The sequence below is a fragment of the Magnolia sinica genome, chromosome 17 (genome assembly GCF_029962835.1).
Source record: "Magnolia sinica isolate HGM2019 chromosome 17, MsV1, whole genome shotgun sequence".
Taxonomy (NCBI): domain Eukaryota; kingdom Viridiplantae; phylum Streptophyta; class Magnoliopsida; order Magnoliales; family Magnoliaceae; genus Magnolia; species Magnolia sinica.
The window spans coordinates 364,407-376,591 of NC_080589.1; the positions used below are offsets into that span (position 1 = coordinate 364,407).

General features: G+C 39.7%; 1 protein-coding gene across 1 annotated transcript; it reads right to left on the minus strand.

Annotated features, from left to right (window-relative positions):
- Nucleotides 1-3,919: 3,919 nt before the first annotated feature.
- Nucleotides 3,920-7,624, minus strand: LOC131231089 (LRR receptor-like serine/threonine-protein kinase RPK2). The gene has a single exon (XM_058227184.1). The coding sequence runs from the start codon at nt 7,609-7,611 to the stop codon at nt 4,108-4,110; it is 3,504 nt and encodes a 1,167-aa protein (XP_058083167.1). The 5' UTR covers nt 7,612-7,624; the 3' UTR covers nt 3,920-4,107.
- Between the last annotated feature and the right edge of the window lie 4,561 nt (nt 7,625-12,185).

Here is a 12,185-nt window from a genome sequence, read left to right on the forward strand (position 1 = left end):
CTTCTTCTCTCCTCTTTAATAAGTATACTGAATGTTGTTTATTTCTTCTCCTTTTCCTACCGGAATTGATGATATTCACGCCCACCTTTTTTGTTTTTTTAATGGATGCGCACTTTGTTTCTACTTCTGGTAATGCAAAAAAATTAAGGGTGGGTACAGATGGATGGTGCCTTCTTTTTTTTTTTTTCTCTCTATCAGTATTGTTTATAGTAAAGCAATACATGAATTAAATTTTCAAAATAATATATCAATTGGATGAACTGTAATCTAATTCAATCCCGTGCCATCCCATTCAGAAGAGAAATGAAAGCCTGGAAAGATCTTGGAATGTTTCTGTAACAAGCACCAGATCCTCTCCTATCTACCACCTCAACCTCTCTTTTTTTTTTGCTCAAATAATCAAATGAAAGGAAAAGTGTTTGTCTTTAATGTGACATTTTAAATGACAAATGGTAATTTTGGAAGGCAAAAGGTTTTGTTTTATCAGATTGCAATTCAAACTTGAAAATCCAAAGGAAAAACATTTTTCAATATTTATGCAAATAATTTACTTATCCTAGTGTTGATGTCACTTTGTATTCCACTCATGTTACAAGTTTACTTTGCATCACCTTTTCCACTTTGCACTTTACCCATAAAGGGTCTTAATGGTAAAGGATACACTCTGACAACTAATGGCATGCGTAGCACATTGACACAGTATCAATAGGTTTTCTTGAATTCTTAGTATATAGGTATTTCACATAGGATGAAATGTCACAGAATAAAGAGTGTCAAACAAAAGCGAAAATAAAACAACAGTTGTATCGACATTATTCATAGCAATGCCGATTGCTAAAACTTCAAAGAGGTATTTTATGGATGGTTTTGAAGGAAAAGGAAATCTCAATTAATCTACCTTCTATGAAGATTAACATGTCACAATATCCATTGAACCATAGGCCATCTTTGATCTCATGGCGTATTTTCAACAGCATCAAGAAAATGCTCGACATCATGAGAATGATGCTGCCAGACGTCAACAGCAAGAGATGCTCTCATAACTTCTGGACAACACCACCAGGAACTGTCTTAAAAAATGTGGGACCCCAGAAAGAAATGATTCTTTTAAGCATTTTGCACTACATTATCAAAAAATAATAATAAATAAATAAATAAATAAAAGTTGAAAGAAACTGGGCAGTCCAGACCCACAAGGTATGGAAAGAAAAAGCATGATAAAAAGACGGAATTCATGAAAAGATACCTGATGCATGTCTGATGGTCTCTAAAAGTCCAAGCCTCTGACTTCACTCACCATTTTCTATATTCCATTCTGCATAACATATTCATGCCCATGTCGGCTGAATATATCCTCACATGGGACATTGTCCAATGATCACCTTGCAAGTGGCTAGGCATCAAATGAGTACATGTCATTTATCGACCAAAAAGCATTTCTGGGCGGCCGATTCCCATATCTTCTTTTCGTCTTTGAGAAATGCTGAGTGCAGATGTGCACCTTCATATAAAAATTAACAAAAAAAAAAAGAAAAAAGAAAAAAGAATGAAGGTTCTTGCTGATTGGTCCACCAAAGAAGAGCATTTGGTATTGAGCAAAATAGGCCAGGTAGCGTTGGTTAGGTGGGTCCATTCCTTGTGTACCAAGCTGCATGCTTTGCTTTCTCACGTTTACAATCAGCAGCATTGTTCCTCTCTTAATTTGTTTAGGTAAAACCAGTGTTCAAAGTATCGGTATCGCATCCTTGGGATATAGATACATATTGGTTATCACATTGGATATATCGTTTGTATCCGGTAATTTATCGCACTTTTTGGGAAACTTTGAGAAAATGGTTGAATTTTTCAATGAAACTTCAAGGATTGTTAAAAAAGACCTTAATACACACTTTTAGATTATAGCATCTCAAAAAAGAAGTGCACATGCTAGGTTTCCTTTGTATAGAGTCCTAAGTTATACATTGACTGCTTGAACTAATTTAGCTATATTCAAATGGAATATATAACATTTAAAGCATATGTGATGATCATTTCATCAAACACTCCTAAATACTTCGAAATTAGTCTCAATTGATAGCTGGTTAAAGAAAAATTTTGAAAAAAAATAAAATATTTTAATTAAAAAATAATTTTTATTTTCTGAAAATTGACAAGGACTTGACAAATCAGTAGATCAACCCTCATACATGCTTGATGTTTGGAGTGCAACATTGCAAGCAATTTGAGAGAAACTGAGGAAATTTTGAATTTTCTCCAATATTCCCCAGTCAGACCACCTAAACTCAAAATTTGAAATTAGAGTGTATGCGATGATCATTTCATCAATTACTCCAAAATACTTCAAAATTAGTCTCAATGGACAACTGGTTGAAGGAAAATTTTGAAAACAAAAATGGAGAATATGAAGAACCAATGGATATTGAAATCAAAGCTCCAACTCCATGATTTTTCATTCAAAACATGAAGAACCAGTGGATTTGTAACTATTTGACACCGATTTAACATGATTTCAACAACAAAAAAAAAAATGAAAAAAAGATCAGAAATTAAAAATGCTCACCGGATCAAGCATGTGGAATATATCGGCACTACCTGTACGTTTCGTATCGCACAAGTGGGATACAAGATATCGTGGGATACATCCGCGGATATCGTTGATATTTAAAACATTAGGTAAAACAATGCCGGTCAAGTACTGCTGGCAAACCCCCATCTAGTCTGAAAATAATCTGACTAATTTAACATCTTGTTAGTCATTTGCAATAGATAGTGAGCACCAACCATTTGTATTTTATATGTAAGAAATATATATTTTTTAAGACCTTGAATATTCATTGCAGATGCAGAGCAGTAAGCAAATGGAATACATCAGAGACTCGATGCACTTTTTAAAAGAGTACACCAATCAAACATAAGAAAGAACCAGAGCAAATTAGACAGCCCAGTTGGACCTAAAATAGGTTGAAACTACAGATAAGTACACGTGTTCAATGATGCCATGCAGGCGATACACCTCCAAGAAATTATTAGAAGAGAGAATAAATATATTGCTCGAGACAAAACATGGAAGCAGCTGGAGAATGAGAAAATATTGTAGGCAAGGAAATGTGTTGAGTGATTGATAAATTCAGATTGCAGGCATTTTCTTCCCATATCTACCACAACGGAAAGTTTCTATACAAATTTCAGTAAATATTAGAATCAAACAGAAATATAAATAGTTAGAGCAAATTTAAGTGCTGAAAAATTATACAATCCTTGACCACGCATACACAAGTGGGACCAGTAGTCCAGTGATCCAGGCTATTGATATAAAGAGGCCCAAGGGATGAGCTGGGCCCAAATTCACCCACCCCTAAAACCAACAAGATAATCCACAAAGAAAATGGTTAAGAAAAGGTGCAATGGTCCCATTCGAGGAAAGAAATGTCAAGATTGGTCACTGTTCAAACAACACAATAAAATAAAATAAAATAAAAAAGGAAAGAAAGGTCAAGATTGGGCTCTGCTGTCTTCCAATTATGGAGATTTTTGGGGCATGGTCCACAAAGGTGGGGCTGACCAGATCAATGGTCTCAAATGTGAATTACAGAATCATGGACCCCACTTGCACAAACTGAGTTTGTGAGGGTACTGTAAATTCTTGAGGTCCAAGATCAAACAGTTCATATGTGCTATCGTTATCATATGACTGCAAGGGAAAAGAACAAGGCAAAAAAATAAAAATAAAACAAAAAGGATAAGGAAAATCAAGTACCGTTTCCTACAGGAAAAAAATAAAAATAAAAATTCAAATATCTTTAGTAGATGTGCCCCCATGAAGATCTGCAAACTGAAAAATGTTCTGACTTGGATAGAATCATCAGGAAAATCTTTTTTGATTTTTTAAATCATCAAGAAATCTGAATTGTAGCTTCAATGAGTAATTGTCCCTTCCAAAGAAGAATAAATATTTGGAAAAATGGCTTCGATATATTACAAGGAGAGCTTTGCTTCTTTTTACATGACATTTAACTCAGAAACAATAAGATAATTAGTGTTGTAAAATCATGATCAATTAGCTTAGTATTGTTAGCTTACAGAAACGGAATACACCGAAAACCTTCGCTAACACATTGGGGGTTGAATCCGCTTCAGCCGCTGGGCAACCTGCTTCATAGAAGGCCTTGTGGACAGGGAATCAACTGTACACATGACAGCCAAATGAAGCGTTTCAATCAGATCATCCTGTGGTCCCACATCCCACAGTCCTGCTGTGAAGAACTCATGCGCTCGTCCCTCTTTGAGCAGCATGTTGGCCCAAGCAGCAATGTTGAAGCCATTCCCATAACAAGAAAATGAGGGATCCAAGGCCTTCTTGTCTGAAATCAGCTCTAGAAGAACAACTCCATAGCTGTACACATCCGCCTTATCAGAGACACGGCATGTCATTGCATATTCAGGAGCAACGTATCCAAAAGTCCCTGCAACATCTGTAGTGGCATGGGTTTCGGAAGTACCCAGAAGCCTAGCCAGGCCGAAATCTGATAGATAGGCATTGAAGTTATTGTCCAGCAATATGTTGCTTGGTTTGATATCCCGGTGAAGGACTCGTGGGACACACTCGTCATGCAGGTAAGCAAGTGCTCGAGCAATATCTAGAGCAATCTTATGGAGCATACTCCAATTAACAGTCCTCTTCGACCTGTCCTGAATGAATCTTTCCAGATTGCCCCCGGGCAAATAGTTGTAGATGAGGAACATCTCCGCCTCACTAGCATGGTAACCTATCAAAGTTACAAGGTTAGGATGCTGCACCCGTCCGAGAGTTCGGATCTCGGCAGCAAACTGCTGGACACCCTGAAACCGCCCAATTGACAGCCTCTTTACTGCCACTACCACACCCAGAATTATTTCAGCTTTGTAAGTGGCTCCAAAACCTCCATTCCCGATGCAGTTTTGGACATTGAAATTTCCAGTAGCCTTCACAACATTTTCATATGTAAGTTGAACACCAATGTTATTATTGAAAGTAATTACCTCTTTCTTCCCCCCCCGTTGACCATCAGTCTTCGAAACACACTTCCTCATGCAAAGAAGGATCAGAACAAGGGCTATGAGAACAGATACTATAATAGAGGCTGATAAGACTGCAGCAATCTCAATAGGGGTGAACCTGTTGCCCTTCTGAGGCTTGCTTCTGGCGGGAGAAAATGCTTCAGGCTGGGGAACGCTAGTGTTCTGTTCAAATGAGGGAGATGATGAAGGCGGCACACGACAAGGTTGAAGATTAGGATTTCCTTGCACACTTTCACATTTTATCCAGTTCAAATTAGGCGGTAGAGATCCAGATAGATTGTTGAAAGAGACATTGAAAACTGAGAGAACAGTCAAATTACTGAAGCCAGCAGGAATCTGCCCAGAGAGGTCATTGCTATCTAGTAGTAGAACAGTAAGATGCTGTAGCTTTGCAAATCCTGCCGGTATCTCCCCTGAGAGGGAATTTGATGAAAGATCCAGAACCTCTAACGATGCCAACCGAGCTAAGTCTGGCGGTATCTTACCAGTGAAACTATTAACGGATAGTGAGAGATGCTTCATCTCCTTCATCTGGCCAAAATATAATGGAATCTGGCCTTGAAGCTTGTTTCGACTGAGGTCAACATAAACCAGAGAATCAAAGTAAGCGAAACTTGGAGGTATTGATCCAACAAATTCATTCTGTGCCACATCCAAATATTTCAAGCATTTACAATGATTACCCATCTCCAAAGGAAGTTCACCAAAGATTCCGTTGCCACTAATATCAATGATCAGGCTATCCAAATGGGCACATGGATCAAAAGGGTATGCTGACAAATTCCCCACAAGATTATTATCGTTTAAAAGAAAACCATACAGTGGCCGTGTTGCCAATAGGCTGAAGGCAATCGGCATTGCTGGGACAGGACCTGTAAACCGATTCTCACTAATATCATGGAGAATGGCTAAACTATCAGAGGAAGAAGATAACAGAAAGGCTGATATGCTCATACGTGCAGCAGAATAGAAGAGAGAAGAATAAAAATCAGACATACCCAATTGCTCTCCTGGCAAATTCATCTGGATTTCATGGCACCTGTTATTGGAGAACCTTGGAATATCACCTGACAACAAATTCCTGCTGGTGTTAAACACAACCATACAAGGAACGGGAAGCTCCGCGGAGAGGCCCCCACTCAGCTGGTTGGAGCTTAAATCAAGATAATGCAAGCTCTCACATTGACTGAGTGATGCAGGAATCCCACCAGTAAAGTAGTTCTGAGCTAAATTCACCATTTGCAAGCTGCCACAAGATCCCCAGTCTTGAGGGAAACCGCCCTCCAAATTCACATTAGGAGCCCAAAGAATTCGAAGGTTGGGAAGGCTTACAATCACTTTAGGCAAGTCCCCCTCAAAATAATTGAAATCTTCCACATAATCACTCAAACCCACACCACCTCTTACCAATAGCAGATTGAAATTGTTCTTCAGAACCAGCAACTCTAACTGTTTACAGTTCCCCAACTCAGACGGTATAACCCCGCTGAAGAAATTCCTCGACAAATCAAGGGCCTCTAGCCTTCTAAGTCTCCCAATATCCGACGGAATGCCATTCTCTAACTGATTCGAGGCCAGCACCAATGACCGGAGTCGACTGCAATTCCCCAAATTCGAAGGTATCGAACCAGAAAGATAGTTCCCCGCAAGATGCAAATGTTCAAGTGTTCCGCAATTCTCTCCAAATTCATCTGGGATCTGGCCCTTGAACCTATTGAAGGACAGTGACAGGAACCGAAGATTCTGAAACCGTGCAAAGAACACCGGGACGGAACTGTTCAGACGGTTCCCAGCGAGATTAATCTCCCGCAGTTGACCGCAACCCGCCATTGACGGTGGGATTCTGCCTTCAAACCTATTGAATCCGAGGTCGAGAATCTGCAAAGATCGGAGCTTTCCTATCTCGGAAGGAAGCTCACCAAAGAAATCTTGAAATCCCAGCGACAAAAGCCTAAGCTCGGTGAGGTTGCCGACAGACGGCGATAGCTGACCCTTCATCGCCGCACCATTCCTTCCGCCAGAAGACGAATCAAACCCAAAACAGGAAGAGAAATTAGGGTTAGGGTTAGCAGAAGAGATGGGAATAGAGAGGCACGTGCGGTTGGGAGATAGAAGGAGGGATGTGACCCTTCCAGAGCGAGGGTCGCACGTGACGCCATTCCAAGAGCAGGGGTCGTTGTCGTTAGGGTTCCAATCGGATAGAAGGCCTAAAGGGTCTTCTTTTATAGAAGATTTGAAGCGAAGAAGGGCTGTTTTATCAGAAAAAGGGGCCTCGAAATGTAAAGCTGCTTCTGCAGCTGTGAAGAGGAGGAGAAGGGCAAGTAACGAGGGTGAGAGAAGGGAAAGGAAGGGTATGTCTTGTAATTTTGGCATTTTGTGGGGGCGAGGTTTTTGGAGTGATGGAGAAGGGATGGGGGGTTGGGTGCATGCTATTGCAGGTGGAGGTTGAAAGAGAAGAGGAAGAAGAGAGGGAAAGGGCGGTCCTCTTTTCCACTGACACTCATGCACAAATTGCCCTCGCATGACTCCACAATTACAAAACTGCCACTTCATTTCAAATTTTTTATTTTTTGTTTTTTTCCCTTCTCTAGTAGACTAGTAGTGTGTACAGGGATGAGACTGTCAAACTGAGGTCGTTTCAAAAGCTTGGATACTCTGGCAGAGTGTTGTGGTTGATACGCAGGCTCTAAGAAATTGTATACGTTGAACATAACTAAATCAATTTAATTGTCCAAATGGTGTACAGAAAATTATGTGAATTTTAGACAAATATTCATAGCCACTTGATTGGGTATTCAACAGATTGGGACATTAAATAAACGGTTGAAATGAGAAAAATCTAATACTCTGAATCCGACAAACAAATATCCGAGAATCAGAGGTCAGGATTGGTTCAGCCAATCTGATTTTGGGCTGATGAACTATATAGACGAAATTTGGACGGCTTATTTTGAGTTGGTGAGTGGCGAATGGTCCAATTTCTGACTTCCTCAGTATCAACCACTATATTCTACCAGAGTATTTCAAATAAATCGCTTTCAGGTGATTCCGTGTGCGTCGGTGCGCAGCTCAACCGTACAAGCGCTCCATCTCGGAACACGTCCAGACCGTTTCTTGTGGAAACGGATTGGGTACTGTCGCCTGGAAGGACTCGGTCCAGGCAAGGGCTCTGTGGGGCCCACCTTGATGTATGAGTTTTATCTACGCCGTGCATCCATTTTTTTCAGATCGTTTTAGGATTTGAGCCTAAAAATGAGGCAGATCCTCGGGTCAATCGGACCACACCATGTGAAACGGGGGTGATAATTACACCCACCGTTGAAAACTTCCTAGGCCCACCGTGATGTTTATTTGCCATCCAACCTGTTGAAAAGGTGAAAACATAAATATCAGCTTGATCAAAACTTCTTTAGCTCCCAAGAAGTCTTTAATGGTAGGCGTTCAATCCCCACCGTGTTGTTCACTTGAGCCTTGGATCTGCCTCAATTTTGGGTCCATATCTTAAAACATCAGAAAAAAATGGATGGACGGCATGGATCAGGTGGGCCCGATACAGATACTGGTGGGGTCGGATCGAATACCCAACCTTCAACCATATGATTAATTTTGAGGTAGACAAGAAACGCAGGCTTGTCCAGTCGCCAGTCGGGGATGATGACATGGGCTCTGTGATTCGGGCTTTCAATGGGCCGGATTCTGGCGGGCCGAGGTCTGTCCAAGCATATCTAGTCAAGCCCAGCCAAGTCTCGTGACAGGCCAAAACAAAGGCCCAACTCCAGCCAGTGATGATTATGATTTATGTATGCCCCAGGGAAGCGAATTGCGTCCTGCCCCCCGCCTGGATGGAATCGGTCCAGGCAGAGGCAGGGCTCTGTGAGGACCACCGTGATGTATGGGTTTTATCCATGCCATTCATCCATTTTTCCATATTATTTTATAATATGACCCAAAAAAATGAGGGAAACCCAAGGCTCAAGTGGACCACACAATAGGAATTGAACACCCACCATTATAAAATTCTTGGGGTCACAGAAGTTTTGGGTCAGGCTGAAATTTGTATTTTCCCTTCATCCAGGTTTGTGTGAGCTTATGAACAAGTTGGATTGCAAATAAACATCATGACGTGCCCTAAGAAGGTTTTAATAGTGGGCGTCATTATCATCACTGCTTCCTGTGGTGTGGTCCACTTGAGCCTTGGATCTGCCTATTTTGTCCAATATCTGGATCATTATTAGGTGTAACTAACCATTCATGATATTAAAAAAAAAAAAAAAAAAGGCCCTTGAAACCTTAAACAGGCAAGTTTGGGCTCAGTAGCCAGCCTGATGGGTTCCTATGCACCGCTTGAGTCCACCCTAACCACCCTTAAAATATAGGCGTGGGCGTAGCCCTTGGGCCTCTTATTGCAGCCAAAGCCTGGCCTGATTCCTGAAGTAGGTTAAGCCAGCAAGCCACACAGATCATCCAAGCCCATTGACAGGCTTTTTTTTTTTCTTTTTTTTTTTGTTCTTTGCTAAACTAGTTCCATCATCGGCTAAGCTAACCCTATGATGTGCTGTTGAGCTACAGCCATTCTCATGTGGCCCACCATATATATATCTAACAACACTGAACCATGGGCCCCAACTTACATGAGCCACTGCTGTTCGAGTTCTTGATCTAAACATTATATAACTCAATAGCAAAACATAGCCGCAGCTTGCAAGAGTTACTATCATTTGCATATTTTCAAGGCTGGAATGCACCATGAAATTGAAATTGCATTAGGGAATTAATGATGATTTTGGGTCCACCTAAATGGCAATAATAATGTGAGGGAACAAATAAATCAAGACATCTGATGAGCAAACATTGCATGATTTATGAAGATTGATGCTTCATCTCTTGTCAAAACATCCATTTTGCAAGAAGATGATCATATGGTTAGGATTGTTCATACAGAGTGATTTTAGCTTATGATCAACATGAGGGCCCATCACACAGAAGGTTGGTATCATAGCCTAATACGGCAAGTTAGATCCGCCGACAGTCATGACTACCGTTAGAGTTTGCCACTAAATCTATCAAAATTGTTAACAACATGCTCAATTCAAATAGAGGGGGTTGGTAGATGTTTAAAAGTCTGGGACATCTGCATGGTGCATAAGGCTGACCGGATGCAACGAAGATGAACTGTGTTCCAAATATCACCCACAATATCCATATTATTGGTATCGTCACGTGGGCAGTACCAAAACATAGAGCTGTGACTCAGAAAAGCTCGACTCACTTAGGCTCGAAATTGAATTTGGACCGAGTCGAGCTGGATTTTGGAGCTTGAAATTTTTTTTGAACCGAGTACGAGCTCGACTTGACTCGGATCGAATCGGCTCGGTGACTCGGTTTTTTTTTTTAATTTTTTACACACGCACACGCACCCCCCGAGCTCAAATCGGACCTCAACTCAAATCAAATCAATCGGTGACTCGTTATCTTGATATTGACGTTGCTCACCAAGCGTTTAATGAAATGACACAACGAAGTGTTATTTCGGGTGCATACATTCTCCGTGAGATTGGCTGGTGGCGAGAAAGATATGGATATGAAACAAATCACTATATATATATATATATATATATATATATATATATATATATATATAACATTATAAGACTACCCTCATATCTTGATTTTAATGCTACTTACCGAGTGTTTGATGAAATACTTGTAACGTGCTATTATTGTTTTGCATTATGCGAGAAATTGAATATGCACTCTATGTGTTTGAGAAAATATTGCAAAGGCTTGAACTCAACTCGAATTGGCCCAAGGTGCTGACTGAACCAAGCCGATTAAGCTCAAGGACCAAGCCAAGCCGAGTTCAAACTAGGGTTAGCTACTGGCGAAGCCAAGTTGTGCCAAGCTCGACTCAGTTTAACTTGTGTACAACTATACCGAAACACTATTCTTTCGCTTGACTTCCAAATGGCATTTTTTGCCAAGTCTCACGACTATAAATTCAAAATGTCGCCTATATCGGCAATAATAACGTCCAAAGCAACCGTGCATAAATGACAGAAAATGCAAAATAATAATATTAATAATAAAATAGAAAATGTGTTTTTTGGATTCTTTCTTCAAGATTTGTAAGAAAGGAGATTTCAGCACCTCTCCTTTAGGTCTTGTTGATTGAAAATCTCATTTCATGGAGAACACAAATTGAAGGCTTAATTGGCTAGAATTGTGAAAAAATAAAATAAAATTGATCTAGTTAGGGAGTGAATTTCGACCATTCCACTCCAGTTTTTTTAATCAGACCCCTATTTTTGGGAAATTTTGAGGAAAACCTACATAAATACTGCAAAATTTAGGGAAAAAAATTTAATAGAAAATTCAATTCTTTTATTTATTTATTTTTAATTTTTGGGATCTACTTGTGAATTTTGACCAGCCTCCACATCCTGAGAAGCGGATTTTTAATTTTGGGAGAAAAATCAAGAAAGGGGAAAACATGTGTAAATACAACAAAAATTAGAAGAAAAAAAATCAAAAAATCAAAAAATAGTTGGGGATCTGGTTGGGGAGTGGATTTCGACCACTCCTCTTCTATATTTTATTTTTTTTAATTATTTAAAATCTCAAAAATGCAAAAATGCAAAAAAAAAAAAAAAAAAAAAAAAAAAAAAAAAAAAGTTTTATTAAAATAAATAAGTATAACTCTTTTTTTTAGATTTTTGTTTTCTTTTAATTTGTTCTTTTAAAAAAAAATGGTTCAAATGGTTGCATTTATTAGTGGAAATCAGTTGGATGGATGGATCATCATGCATGTGTGTGCATGCATGTATGTATATGCATGGATGGCTGAATCAATGGGTGGTTGGATGGATGTGTGTGTGTGTGTGTGTGTGTGTGTGTGTGTGTGTACATGGATGGATGGATCATGTATGTGTATGTATGCATGTATGGATGGGTGAATGGATGTATTTATGTATGAATGGATGGATGGGTGGATAGACATGTATGGATGCATGGATGTATGTGTCCATGCATTCATGGATTTGACGAATGGATGTATGTGTCCATGCATTCATGGATTTGACGAATGGATGTATTAGTGTATGTATACATGGATGGATGGATGGATTAAC

Excerpts from the sequence above, each read along its gene's own strand:
- LOC131231089 (XM_058227184.1), bottom strand. The coding sequence starts at position 7,611 with ATGAAGTGGCAGTTTTGTAATTGTGGAGTCATGCGAGGGCAATTTGTG.